Genomic DNA, 12,330 nt, shown 5'->3' with positions numbered 1-12,330 from the left:
TTTGCAGATGATGCTATTGTTTATAATCTAGTAAAGTCATCAGGAGATTACACAGAAAATGTTGTGGGGGAGCCTAACCAAAGACTGTGTTTTATTGACAGAACACTTAGAAAATGTAACAGGTCTACTAAAGAGACTGTCTACACTAAGCTCGTTCGTCCTCTTTTGGAGTACTTCTGCACAGTCCGGGATCCTTACCAGATAGGATTAATGAAGTACATCGAGAAAGTTCAAAGGAGAGCAGCACGTTTTGCATTATCCTGAAATAGGGAAGTGAATGTCATGGACATGATACAGGATTTGGGGTGGACAACATTAAAACAAAGGCATTTTTCATTGTGGCAAAACCTTTTCATCAAATTTCAATCTCCAACTTTCTCCTCCGAATGCGAAAATATTTTGTTGACACCAACCTATACAGGGAGAAACAACACTCATAATAAAATAAGGGAAATCAGAGCTCGCACAGGAAGATATAGGTGTTTGTATTTTCTACGTGCTGTTCGACATTGTAATAACAGAGAATTATTGTGAAAGTGATTTGATGAACCATGTGCCAGGCACTTAAATGTGATTTGCAGGGTATCGATGTAGATGTAGATGTAGGTGTAAGTGTAAGTACAAGACCTGTTCCATTCAATGAGTAGTCTCAGGTAGCACTTGATCACAAGAACAAGTCAGTTTGTCGAACTATTGTGAATGAACGACACTGATATCCAGCAGCATACCGACATCTCAAGATGTCAACAGACTGCCAGAAAAGTATGAAGGACTACAACTGTATGAATATCAAGAGCTCAATTGAAGAACCAGTACTAAGCAAAGAAGGGAAAGCTGAAAGGCGGAAGGGGGGGGGGGGGCCCTATATACAAGGGTTGGAACTTTAATAGCGGCAACTATTTATTTACAGCTCGTACAAAATAGGTATGTGTTTCAAAGTTTTACTGGCCTTCAAAGTAGTCACCAGCATTGTGTATAACCCGTTGCCAGTGATGTGGAAGTTGTAGGATACTCTTAGCAGTGCCAGTTGTGTTGACAGTTCCAGTGGCGCGGTCTATTGCCCGACGAATTTGTAGCAGTTCTGAAGCGAATGCAGGACCTGACCATCATCCATCATTTTGCAGGACAATGTTCAAGCACATACAGTGCAAGCTGTAACTGATTTGTTTGACTGATGGGGCTGCTAAGTGCTATACCACCTACTGCACTCCCCTGCCTTAAGTCCTCGCGATTTCAACTCGATTTCTAATCTGAAGGAAACACTTCATGGCATTCGCTTCAGAACTGCTACAAATTCGTTGGGCAATAGACCGCGCTGCTCGAACTGTCAACACAACTGGCACTGCTAAGAGTATCCTATGACTTCCACATCACTGGCAGTGGGTTATACACAATGCTGGTGACTACTCTGAAGGTCAGTAAAACTTTGAAACACGTACCTATTTTGTACGAGCTGTAAATAAATAGCTGCCACTATTAAAGTTCCAACCCTTGTAACTGAAAAAAAACTTGAGGACAATGTTATAGTATGGGAAGAGGAAGCAGGTGAAGATGAGATGGGAGATATACTGCGAGAAGAATTTCACAGGGCACTGGAAGACCTATATGTCAAAACAAGCTCCCTGGAACAGAAGGCATGCCCTCAAACTTTAATAAGTCACAATTTCAAAATATTGACATGAATTATTTGCAGGAAAATTGAAAAACTTGTAGAAACCAACCTAGAGGAAGAAAAGTTGAGTTCTGGAGAAATGTGAGAACATCTGAAGCAATGCTGGTCCGACAACTTATCCTAGAAGTTAGGTTGAAGAAAGGCCTATCTACATTAATATCATTTGTACATTTAGAGAAAGCATTTTACAATTTTGAGTGGAATATACTATTTTAAATTCTGAGAGTAGAAGAGATATAACAGAGGAAGTGAAACCTGTCTTTAGACTGAAGACCACAACAACTATTTTATGACTGCTCAACCACACTCGTTTAAATTGTCTTTTATAAATTGACTCTGTATTTTTGTAGTTTGAAGATTTACCGTCTTTTTATAAATATAAAGAGGTGAGATGATGGGCTTAGACAACTTAAGTATATGTAGGCAAAACACGTGAAATTTGCAGAATAGGGGAGAGGGAGGCATATTTTAACTGGGGGTACCTTTCAACAGTCTAAATTTCTACTTCTTCATGACTACACTGCGATTCACACTTAAGTAATTGGCACACGGTTCACAGAACCACATTAAAACTATTTTGTCACCATTCCTATCTCGAATAGCATGTGTGAAGGATGAACACCTAAGTCTTTCCACACTTCTTCTAATTCCTTTTGTTTTATGACAATGGTCATTTCTCCCTATATTGGTGGGAGTCAACAAAATACTTTCGCATTCAGAGGAGGAAACTGGTGATTGAAATTTCATGAAAAGATGTCACCGCAATGAAAAAAGCCAACATCTAATGACTGCCAACCCAACTCACATATCATGTCCATGACACTCCGTCCCCTATTTTGCAATAATAGGAGTCAAGCTGACTTTCTTGGAACTTTTTCCATGCCCTCCACCTATCCTACACAGTAAGGACCCATACGAAACAGAAATATTCCAGAAAGGCTGAACAAGCATAGTGCAGGCAGCCCCTATAGTACATTTTTTCCATCTTCTAAGGATTCTACCATTAAAACGCACGCTCTGATTCACTTTCTGCACATTTTCCATGTGATGTTTAAGTTGTTCATAACTGTTCAAATCACATCTGTGCCTTGAAAATGACCAGGTGTGCACCTGTTGAAATAATGGTTGTTTTCAAAGACTTCACCCAGCTGTATTCCCATAAGATATTTGAGCATTTCGTACACCAGGAAAAACTCAGGTTTCACAATGCTCGTAACTGTAGTCCATAGATATTTAGTTGAATCAACAATCTTTAAATTTATGTTATTTATGGTGTAATCAAAATTTAACGGATTCGTTGTAGTACTCATGTGGAGATCACACTTTTTACTGTTTAAGGTCAATTGCCACTTTTCCCACTACACAGAAATCTTGTCTAAATTATTTTGCAATTTGTTTTGATTGGATTGGACTGATGAGGATAAAGGGACCAAACTATGAGGTTGTCACCCCCTCCATATGAGCCAAGCCAGCAAGAGGCCTCAGAGATAAAGGACATAGAAGACAAATCCTGCTGAACCCAACTGCAACCAAAAATAAATAAAACCAAAGAGATAAAAGGAAGTAGATGTGAGAGAGGTGTAAGAGAATGGAGGTGGGTGAGCTGCTCTGTACAGAAAATAGCTGTATGCCCTTGGACACATTATGGAATGGGAGATGCACGCTCTGTGACCGACTGATATTTTCTCACCCTCCATTACCACAAGAAGAACAGCAATGCGACAGTTGATAAAAGTCTCGGGAAACAGACAATGATGATGAGACAGTAAATCAATGACAAATGTAAAAATACAAAAAGAATTAAAAAGGTGGGGAGGGCAGGAATCAGGCCATATCACCAAGCAAGAGTAGCCAAGGGCCCCCTGGTTCGGAGCAGTCGATGGGCTACCCCTCCAATCCCTTAGGCAGCCGACGACGCCAACATGCCCTTCCTCACAGAGAGGAGTAGAAATCACATTCATAGATACAATGTAAGACCAGATCAGCCACTTTGGCATCGTCCACTTCCACCAGAGGCAGCATGTCAGCAACTTGATGGTTTTGCCATAAGGTGGCCAGATTAGGGCATTCCAGTAAGATGTGGGCCACCATCAGAAGGGCACCACACCAACAGTGGGTTGGATCCTCACATTGTAGGATGTGGCCATGAGTTAGCCAAGCGTGGCCAATGCAAAGCAACAGAGAATAGTAGATTCCCTATGAGAAGGACAGAGGGAAGACTGCCACCGTCATGATCCCTTTTATTGCCTGCAGTTTATTGGGAGAAACCAGGGCACACCAATTCATGTTCCAAGCCTCCAACAACTGGAGGTGTGGTGTCGACTGAAGGTCCCATTCTGATACCCCCATCTCCTAAGTTGGCATCCTGATAGCCAACTTGACAAACTGGTCAGTATGTTCATTTTCTGGGACCCCATTGTGAACTGAGGTCCAAAGGCAATTGACTGTCCAGCTTGATGGAGGTCAATAGCCTGAAAACTACTCATGGAGTCACTGCCAATTAATAATGTCTCACTGGTCAAGAACAAATGTGATAGACAGCAAATTTGCAGCAAATACACTCCTGGAAATGGAAAAAGGAACACATTGACACCGGTGTGTCAGACCCACCATACTTGCTCCGGACACTGCGAGAGGGCTGTACAAGCAATGATCACACGCACGGCACAGGGGACACACCAGGAACCGCGGTGTTGGCCGTTGAATGGCGCTAGTTGCGCAGCATTTGTGCACCGCCGCCGTCAGTGTCAGCCAGTTTGCCGTGGCATACGGAGCTCCATCGCAGTCTTTAACACTGGTAGCATGCCGCGACAGCGTGGACGTGAACCGTATGTGCAGTCGACGGACTTTGAGCGAGGGCGTATAGTGGGCATGCGGGAGGCCGGGTGGACGTACCGCCGAATTGCTCAACACGTGGGGCGTGAGGTCTCCACAGTACATCGATGTTGTCGCCAGTGGTCGGCGGAAGGTGCACGTGCCCGTCGACCTGGGACCGGACCGCAGCGACGCACGGATGCACGCCAAGACCGTAGGATCCTACGCAGTGCCGTAGGGGACCGCACCGCCACTTCCCAGCAAATTAGGGACACTGTTGCTCCTGGGGTATCAGCGAGGACCATTCGCAACCGTCTCCATGAAGCTGGGCTACGGTCCCGCACACCGTTAGGCTGTCTTCCGCTCACGCCCCAACATCGTGCAGCCCGCCTCCAGTGGTGTCGCGACAGGCGTGAATGGAGGGACGAATGGAGACGTGTCATCTTCAGCGATGAGAGTCGCTTCTGCCTTGGTGCCAATGATGGTCGTATGCGTGTTTGGCGCTGTGCAGGTGAGCGCCACAATCAGGACTGCATACGACCGAGGCACACAGGGCCAACACCCGGCATCATGGTGTGGGGAGCGATCTCCTACACTGGCCGTACACCACTGGTGATCGTCGAGGGGACACTGAATAGTGCACGGTACATCCAAACCGTCATCGAACCCATCGTTCTACCATTCCTAGACCGGCAAGGGAACTTGCTGTTCCAACAGGACAATGTACGTCCGCATGTATCCCGTGCCACTCAACGTGCTCTAGAAGGTGTAAGTCAACTACCCTGGCCAGCAAGATCTCCGGATCTGTCCCCCATTGAGCATGTTTGGGACTGGATGAAGCGTTGTCTCACGCGGTCTGCACGTCCAGCACGAACGCTGGTCCAACTGAGGCGCCAGGTGGAAATGGCATGGCAAGCCGTTCCACAGGACTACATCCAGCATCTCTACGATCGTCTCCATGGGAGAATAGCAGCCTGCATTGCTGCGAAAGGTGGATATACACTGTACTAGTGCCGACATTGTGCATGCTCTGTTGCCTGTGCCTATGTGCCTGTGGTTCTGTCAGTGTGATCATGTGATGTATCTGACCCCAGGAATGTGTCAATAAAGTTTCCCCTTCCTGGGACAATGAATTCACGGTGTTCTTATTTCAATATCCAGGAGTGTACATTGCATCTGTACGGCAGGAAGTGTAGATCACTGCAACTTGCATGGGTGTATGCAAAACCAGTTTGTCCGTCAACCATACAGCCGTCAGTGTGCATCAATTCCGAACCCAGAAGTGCATCAAGGCTGTCCAGGAATAGGCAGCGAGAAACTATGAGGTCAACAGTGTCTTTCAGTCCAAACGATAGGTTGAGACAGACCCAAAAACAGGGTACACATCACGGGGGCATACGCGATGACTCCCTGAGAAGCAGCAATGGTGGAAAATTGGCACGACAGTTCAGACACACAGGGAGCAGAAAATGTGTGTTGCATTGAGCAGCAGTTTTTGGTGCCTGATTTGTATTGAGGGATTTCAACCTCTGTGAATATGCTGTTTATAGGGCTGGTCCAAAAGGCACTTGTTACAAGTCGCACCCCACAATGGTGCATCAGGTCTAGCATCCACAATGCTGTAGGCAATGTGCCGAAACATATGTCAGATGCCCATAATCATGATGGGACAGGACAGAGCTTTGTAAAGTGGCAAAAGTGTGCAGCAGTCTGTGTCCCAGTTAGTGTTACTGGGGCAGCGAAGTGTATTAAGGTGTGACCAACAAATTCACTTAAGGTGGCGAAGAAGGAGAAGCTATGTCAATTGGGCATCGAACACCAGTTCAAAAAAGGCGTGATTCTGCCACACTGAGCAACTGGTCATCATGGTACATTCTGGTTGTGGGCGGACAGTATGATGGCAAAAGAAGTGTATAAACATGTCTCAGACATGTACATTCCAAGCAAGGTTTTCAGGAGCAGTAAAACTACTACATAAAAAATAAGCGCCATTACACACTCCAGAGAAGTTAAAACTTAGCTGATAAACAAAAGCTGAACAAAGTGAAAATGCACATAAGGAGAGTAATGAAAGAACCATTAAATGATTTTGAAAATAAAATTCTCCGTCAAGTGATCTGAGTAAAAACCCTAAAATAGTTTTGGCATTAGATAAAATCGGTAAGTGGATCAACATCATCTGTTTCACTCAGTGACCATACTGGCACTGAAACGGAAAATGAAAGGCTAAAATACTGAATTTGGATTTTTGAAATTCGACCAACTGGGCAGGTATTGGCACAAATGATCACGGAATAGAAAAGCAACTACAATTGCTTCACTGTGGAAAGGAATCTGGACCAGATGAGATACTTGCAAGATTCCACAGAGGCTATGCGAAAGAACTTTCTCCCCTTTCAGCAGCAGTTTATTATAAGTCACTGGAGCAACAAAGGGTACCTAGCAAAAGGAACAAAGCACAGATTATTCCCATTTTCAAGAAGGGTCGTATGACAGATGCACATAATTAACTCATAGGCCGCTACCACTGATGTCAATTTGTTGTAGAATTACAGAATGTTTCATGCTAACATGTTAAAATGTTTTTGGAGAATGGAAATCTCCTCTATAAAAACGGATATGGATTCAGCAACAAAGATCTTGTGAAACTCAGCTCAGTCTGTTCCTCCATGACATTCACAGCACTGTAGATACAGGTGCTCAATTTGATGCCATGTTCCTTGATTTCAGGAAGGCATTTGCTGCAGTCCTGCACTGTCCTTACTGGAAAAAAATTAGCTCACCAAGTATACGACCAGATTTGTGACAGCATTCAAGGCTTCCTTGCTGATAGAACTCAATACATCACTCTTAAAGGAACAAAATTGACAGATGTAAAGAGAATTTCAGGACTACCTCAAGGAAGTGCGACAGTACTGTTACCATTTATAATGTATATAAATGATACAGTAGGAAACATTGGAAGCTCTTAAGACTGTTTGCGGATGACATGGCCGTCTATAAGAAAGAAAAATGACCTGCAGAGGATTGATGAATGGTGCAAGCTCTGGCAATTGACTCTGAGCTGAACAAACATAACATATTGTGCATACAGAGAAAATGAAATCCACAATGACACTAATGGTGACAGATGGCTGGAAACAATCACTTCCATAAAATACCAGGGAGTACCTATCCATAGCAACATCACGTGGAAAGGCCACATAAAACAATTAGTAGGAAAACAGATGCCAGGCTGAGATTCATAGGAAGAGTCTTAAGGGAATGTAATTCATCCATGAAATAAGTGGCTTAGAGGACACTTGCTCAACTATTTCTTGAGTATTATTCATGTCTGGAATCCCTAGCACACTGGATTAATAAGAGGGACAGAAAAGATCAATCTAAGAGTAGCGAATCATGGAGATGCTCAACAAACTCTCACAGTAGGGAATACAAAAGAGGCACTGTGACTCAAGGAGAGGCTTACTTTTGAAATTCTGAGAGTCCATGCTCTGGGAAGAGTTAGACAACATATTACTTCCTCCTGCATATGTCTCCTGAAATGAACTTGAGAAAATTTGAGAACACAGAGTTAATACAGAGGTTTACCAACAGTCCTCCTTTTCACGCACCATTCGCGGGTGGAACAAGGGGGGGGGGGGGGGGGGGGGGAAGGTTACCAGAGGTACTCTCCACCACACACCACCAAGTGGCTTGCGGAATATAGCTGCACACTGGTTACGAGCTTCAGATTACAACTAAACAAATTTCAGAAAGGTATGTAACTAAGAAAATGGGACCCGTGTAAGTTCAAAGAACTAGACATTGTCGAGAACTTCAAAGGGAGCATTAGCCAACAATTAGCTGAAACAAGAGACAGGAATACAATAGATGATAAATGGGTAGTTTTGAAGGATTAAATAGGATTACATGAGCAAGAAGACAATGTCCAGTAGAAATTCTAGGATAGCACTTGAAATAATGAATATAACTGACAAAGTGAGAAAATATAAAAATGCAGGAAATGAAGCATGCATAAAGGAAACACTGAACATCTCCATAGCTAAGTGATCAACGAGTCTTGACTACCACATGGAGGATCCTGGTTCAATTCTTAGTACCGACATAGATTTTTCCTTGGTGGGAGGGCTGGGAAATGGTACATTCAGTCTTGCAATCCAAACTGATGAGCTACTTGAGTGAGAAAGGTCTGAGAAGCTGACAAAGGCTGGGTGGAGCTGTCTGTTAACCACATTACCCTCCATGCCACATCTGAATAATGCCACTGACAGAGGATGACAAGGCAGCCAGTATGTACTGAATGGCCCACAGGACCAGCATGCAGAGCAGATATAAGGGAATACTAGCCAAATCATATGTAAAACAGGTGGCTACTTCAGTTCTTTGGCAAAATATTGTCACTCTAAAAAGTAATTTTCTTGCAAAACACTTTTGCAACCCACACTAGTGTAAAACCTGTACCAAACATATGTAGTGCAGAATATTTATCTTATTTAAAAAAGGGCAGCAAACAGTGACAAGCTCATTTGAGCCACAGAAACCTAATTACAAAGTTTCATAACCTGTATTAAGTGAGAAATGTAGGAATATACTATTGCCTCATCTGCACTGCTCCCACAGAGACTAAAGACCATATTAGATTAATTACTAGTACACAAACAGAGGGATTTAAGCAGTTATTCTTCCTGTGCTTGTATCAAAATGGAACGAGAAGAAAAACTAAAATATGTACTGCCACGCAGTTCAAAGGGGTTTGCAACATATGTATGCGGATATTGAAAATTTCAAAGGAGGGCAGGAGTCACTATTTATCCCTTACAGCCTCAAAGTGGGCTACACAATAAAGCAACAAGTCATAAAAATCCCTGAAAATAATAATTTCAGATAAGCGTGAAAAAAGATGCATGGTTTCGTTCATTGGTAGAATTCTATAAGACTGTAACTAATCTCAAAGTGTACTGTCAAATTCATTTTACATTACATCATGGAATACCAGTACTAATCAAGTTTTAAATGACTGCACAAGAATGTATCAATGACACTGGACTTGGAAAAGGCCAGCATTCATTAAGTACTGGACACCTGTTTAACTCACTCCAGAATGTCACATCAAAACTGACCATTTGAGGTTCGTACAACACAGAGGGTGATGTCAAATCTCACAATGATTTATTCACCTCCTAAGAATAATTTTCAATATTGAATCATGGGCTCTTCTGTACACTGATTCTTACACTAACGCAAAATTGCGGCCGTTTATTCTGTAACACGCTTTTCATGATGACATGTGCAAGTGCACTGGTGGAATTCTGTAAGATCACGTTAATGAACTGCTACATAAAAATACAGTGCAATGGAATTGTTAACCAACTTGTCATTCTACACAAACCACACTAGCTACTTACCGTGCAAGTGTCAGATCATGTTTGTGATACTGCATTGCCTTAACATAGTCTCCAAGGTAAAAATACGCATTTCCAAGTTGGCTGTAGATAGCACTTAGTGTTCTAAGGTCGTCGGTGCCTGCTTGAATTGCTGCCTGAAAGAATGCAACTCCTGCTCGACAATCTCCTGCCTTGCAAAGCCTTTCTCCTTCGAGTGCCAGTTCCAGGCACATAGTGCCTCCGTCTCCTGAGCTCTAGTAAACAAACACTCGGAGTCACTGACAGATTGTTCGTTCACTTACTGGATATTATGTACTTGTAACATTAGGTTACTAGTATAGTTACAATAACTCGAATAGTAATTTATGCTCTAAAATATAGAAATGAACAATAGTTACACTCAATACTGTATAAAATACTCACTTGATTGTCACTCGACAAGTTTTCTGCACTTGCACTCACAGACATGTTGTTTTTAAACTATAGGCCGGAAACAGTTCTCTTTAACCACGCATAAAGCGTCAGACGTTACCTTGGAATTCTAAAAGTTACAACCATGTTGCACACCAATTGTCGTCCCAAGTTCAGTAAACTATTCAATTCTCATTTTGGGCGATGTCAGTCTCTCTCTCGCCTTGAGCGATACTTCACGACCAAACACGAGATAAAAAATGGCGATGTGTCGGTGGTGTATAAGGACGAAGAGCGGAAAAGTCGTGAATATCTTAAACAGTAAGGATATTCGCTGATGATAACACTGTCTGTAAATGAAACATTGGTTCCCTAGTACTCTCAATATCAAATATTGATACGCTATTCTCGTGCTCATATTTTATGTTGGTGTGGAACCGAAGTAGGTTATGTTCACTAAAGACGCCCAAACAACGAACAATACAGAACATTGCAGGATTGTCATAAATTTGGCTTTGGTAGATGAATTACGGTTCATCGTGTAATTTTTACATTGTCTGATTATATCAGTCCGAAGTGATCATATTTAGTGAGAACTGTGTGTAGCTGTCAACAGATTCAAAAAAATACGAACACGCCAATATTTTTTTTAAAAAAATGTGTATCTTGTGCGAAGTTATCTGTTTAACTAAATTAATAGTCAGATATAATTGGTGATGGCTATTTATTAATAAGTCAGGCGGAGCAGGCACCTTTCAGTAACGCAAAACTATTGAAGTGTTCCTCGATCATGCACGAAAATATGAGAAGCGAGGAAAGGTATACTGATAGAGGCACAGATTTGCGAAAAAACATACAATTCGGTTTCACTCTGACGGTTTATGCACATTATCCCCTTTAAACAAATAAATTACCAAAACTCAGATTCCTTTATTTTTTAAAATCATCTAAGCTCTTTGTAAACTATAATTGGTAATTCTAGTTTGAGATTTCAGTCACTCATCCTTTATTGAGTAAACACTGACAGTAACATGTATGCCACTCATTGACTGAATTCTCTCTGTTAAATACATGCAATACGGGCACAGTTCAATATCTGATGCAAAAAACAAGATAGTAAACTATTGTGATCATTCTATGTTCCATACTGTATTTAAATAAATACAATACAGCACCACTTTGTATGCTGTTCTTAGACCCGGGATGTGTTAGTTACATCTTTTTTGTCATAAGCAGATGGAAATCACCACAACTAAATGGAAGCTGTTGCGAATGGATGTGTTGTGAGAGCTACCAAGAGTCATTTACCAGACTTAACAAAAGTACCTCAAGTACTATCCCCCTCTGTGGATAGTGTTGGTTCAGCAGGAAATACAGACTTTGTCAACATTTACACTTAACTGTGAGTGGTGTGTCAATGGCAGGTTTAGATGTCCCGTACAGGCAAGATAGGGACAAAGGAGAACTCAGGATGTTATACTCATCTACATCTACATTTATACTCTGGAAATCAGTGTGAGATGCATGGGAGGGTACATCCCACTCTGCCATTAATTAGGGTATTATCACTGAAACCAAAACAACCAGTGAGATTCACTTCACCCTTTGGGACACATGCTTTGTCCCTTGTCAAGTAGAGGCAAACACAAAAGAGTAGGGGTTGTATCAATCATCGGCAATCGAAACATATGGAAAATAAAGGTCCTCGTCAGGGAAACAGCAACAAGGGTGGGAAGCAGTACCATGTGCACTCAATATGTATGCCTGGAGGCCTCATTTAACATGTTGAAGAGTCTGTTCTAGCAGCCATTGAGGGAATGGGGTGCAACGGCTGCAAGTAGTGGTGCACGCTGGAACAAACAACGCATGTTGTCTGGTCTCTGAGGTCATACTTGGATTGTTCCAACGACTGGCAGAGAAGGTTGAGAATACCACCTTGCCCACGGTATTCCAACAAAGTTTACAATGAGTAGCATTGCTCCCAGGGCAGATGTGTCTCCCTAGTTCTGATTTAAGAGGAATGATTGAATCAGAGCTCTTTTACAA

At 42.4% G+C, this 12,330-nt stretch overlaps 2 protein-coding genes across 7 annotated transcripts in view; one reads left to right on the top strand and one right to left on the bottom strand.

Annotated features, from left to right (window-relative positions):
- LOC126252407 (G-protein-signaling modulator 2) overlaps nucleotides 1–10,519 on the bottom strand; it is a 140,965-nt gene extending 130,446 nt beyond the window's left edge. For all 6 annotated transcript variants that reach the window (XR_007545837.1, XR_007545838.1, XM_049953301.1 and 3 more), the window contains exons 1-2: nucleotides 10,297–10,519; nucleotides 9,895–10,127 (exon numbers count right to left, since the gene is read on the bottom strand). Coding sequence is in view for 4 of the 6 variants with exons in the window: in XM_049953301.1 (XP_049809258.1) it covers nucleotides 9,895–10,127; nucleotides 10,297–10,341 (278 nt within the window). In the remaining 2 variants the exon portion in view is untranslated. The remainder of the gene's footprint in view (nucleotides 1–9,894; nucleotides 10,128–10,296) is intronic.
- The window catches only part of LOC126252443 (ubiquinone biosynthesis protein COQ4 homolog, mitochondrial), a 128,390-nt gene continuing 126,560 nt past the window's right edge, over nucleotides 10,501–12,330 (top strand). Inside the window, exon 1 of the mRNA XM_049953348.1 lies at nucleotides 10,501–10,605. Coding sequence (XP_049809305.1) covers nucleotides 10,545–10,605 — 61 coding nt within the window. The 5' untranslated portion in view covers nucleotides 10,501–10,544. The remainder of the gene's footprint in view (nucleotides 10,606–12,330) is intronic.

This window comes from Schistocerca nitens, chromosome 1 (genome assembly GCF_023898315.1).
Source record: "Schistocerca nitens isolate TAMUIC-IGC-003100 chromosome 1, iqSchNite1.1, whole genome shotgun sequence".
Taxonomy (NCBI): Eukaryota; Metazoa; Arthropoda; class Insecta; order Orthoptera; family Acrididae; genus Schistocerca; species Schistocerca nitens.
The sequence above is the reverse complement of the archived record's forward strand: the minus strand, read 5'-3'. Positions and strand labels throughout refer to the sequence as shown.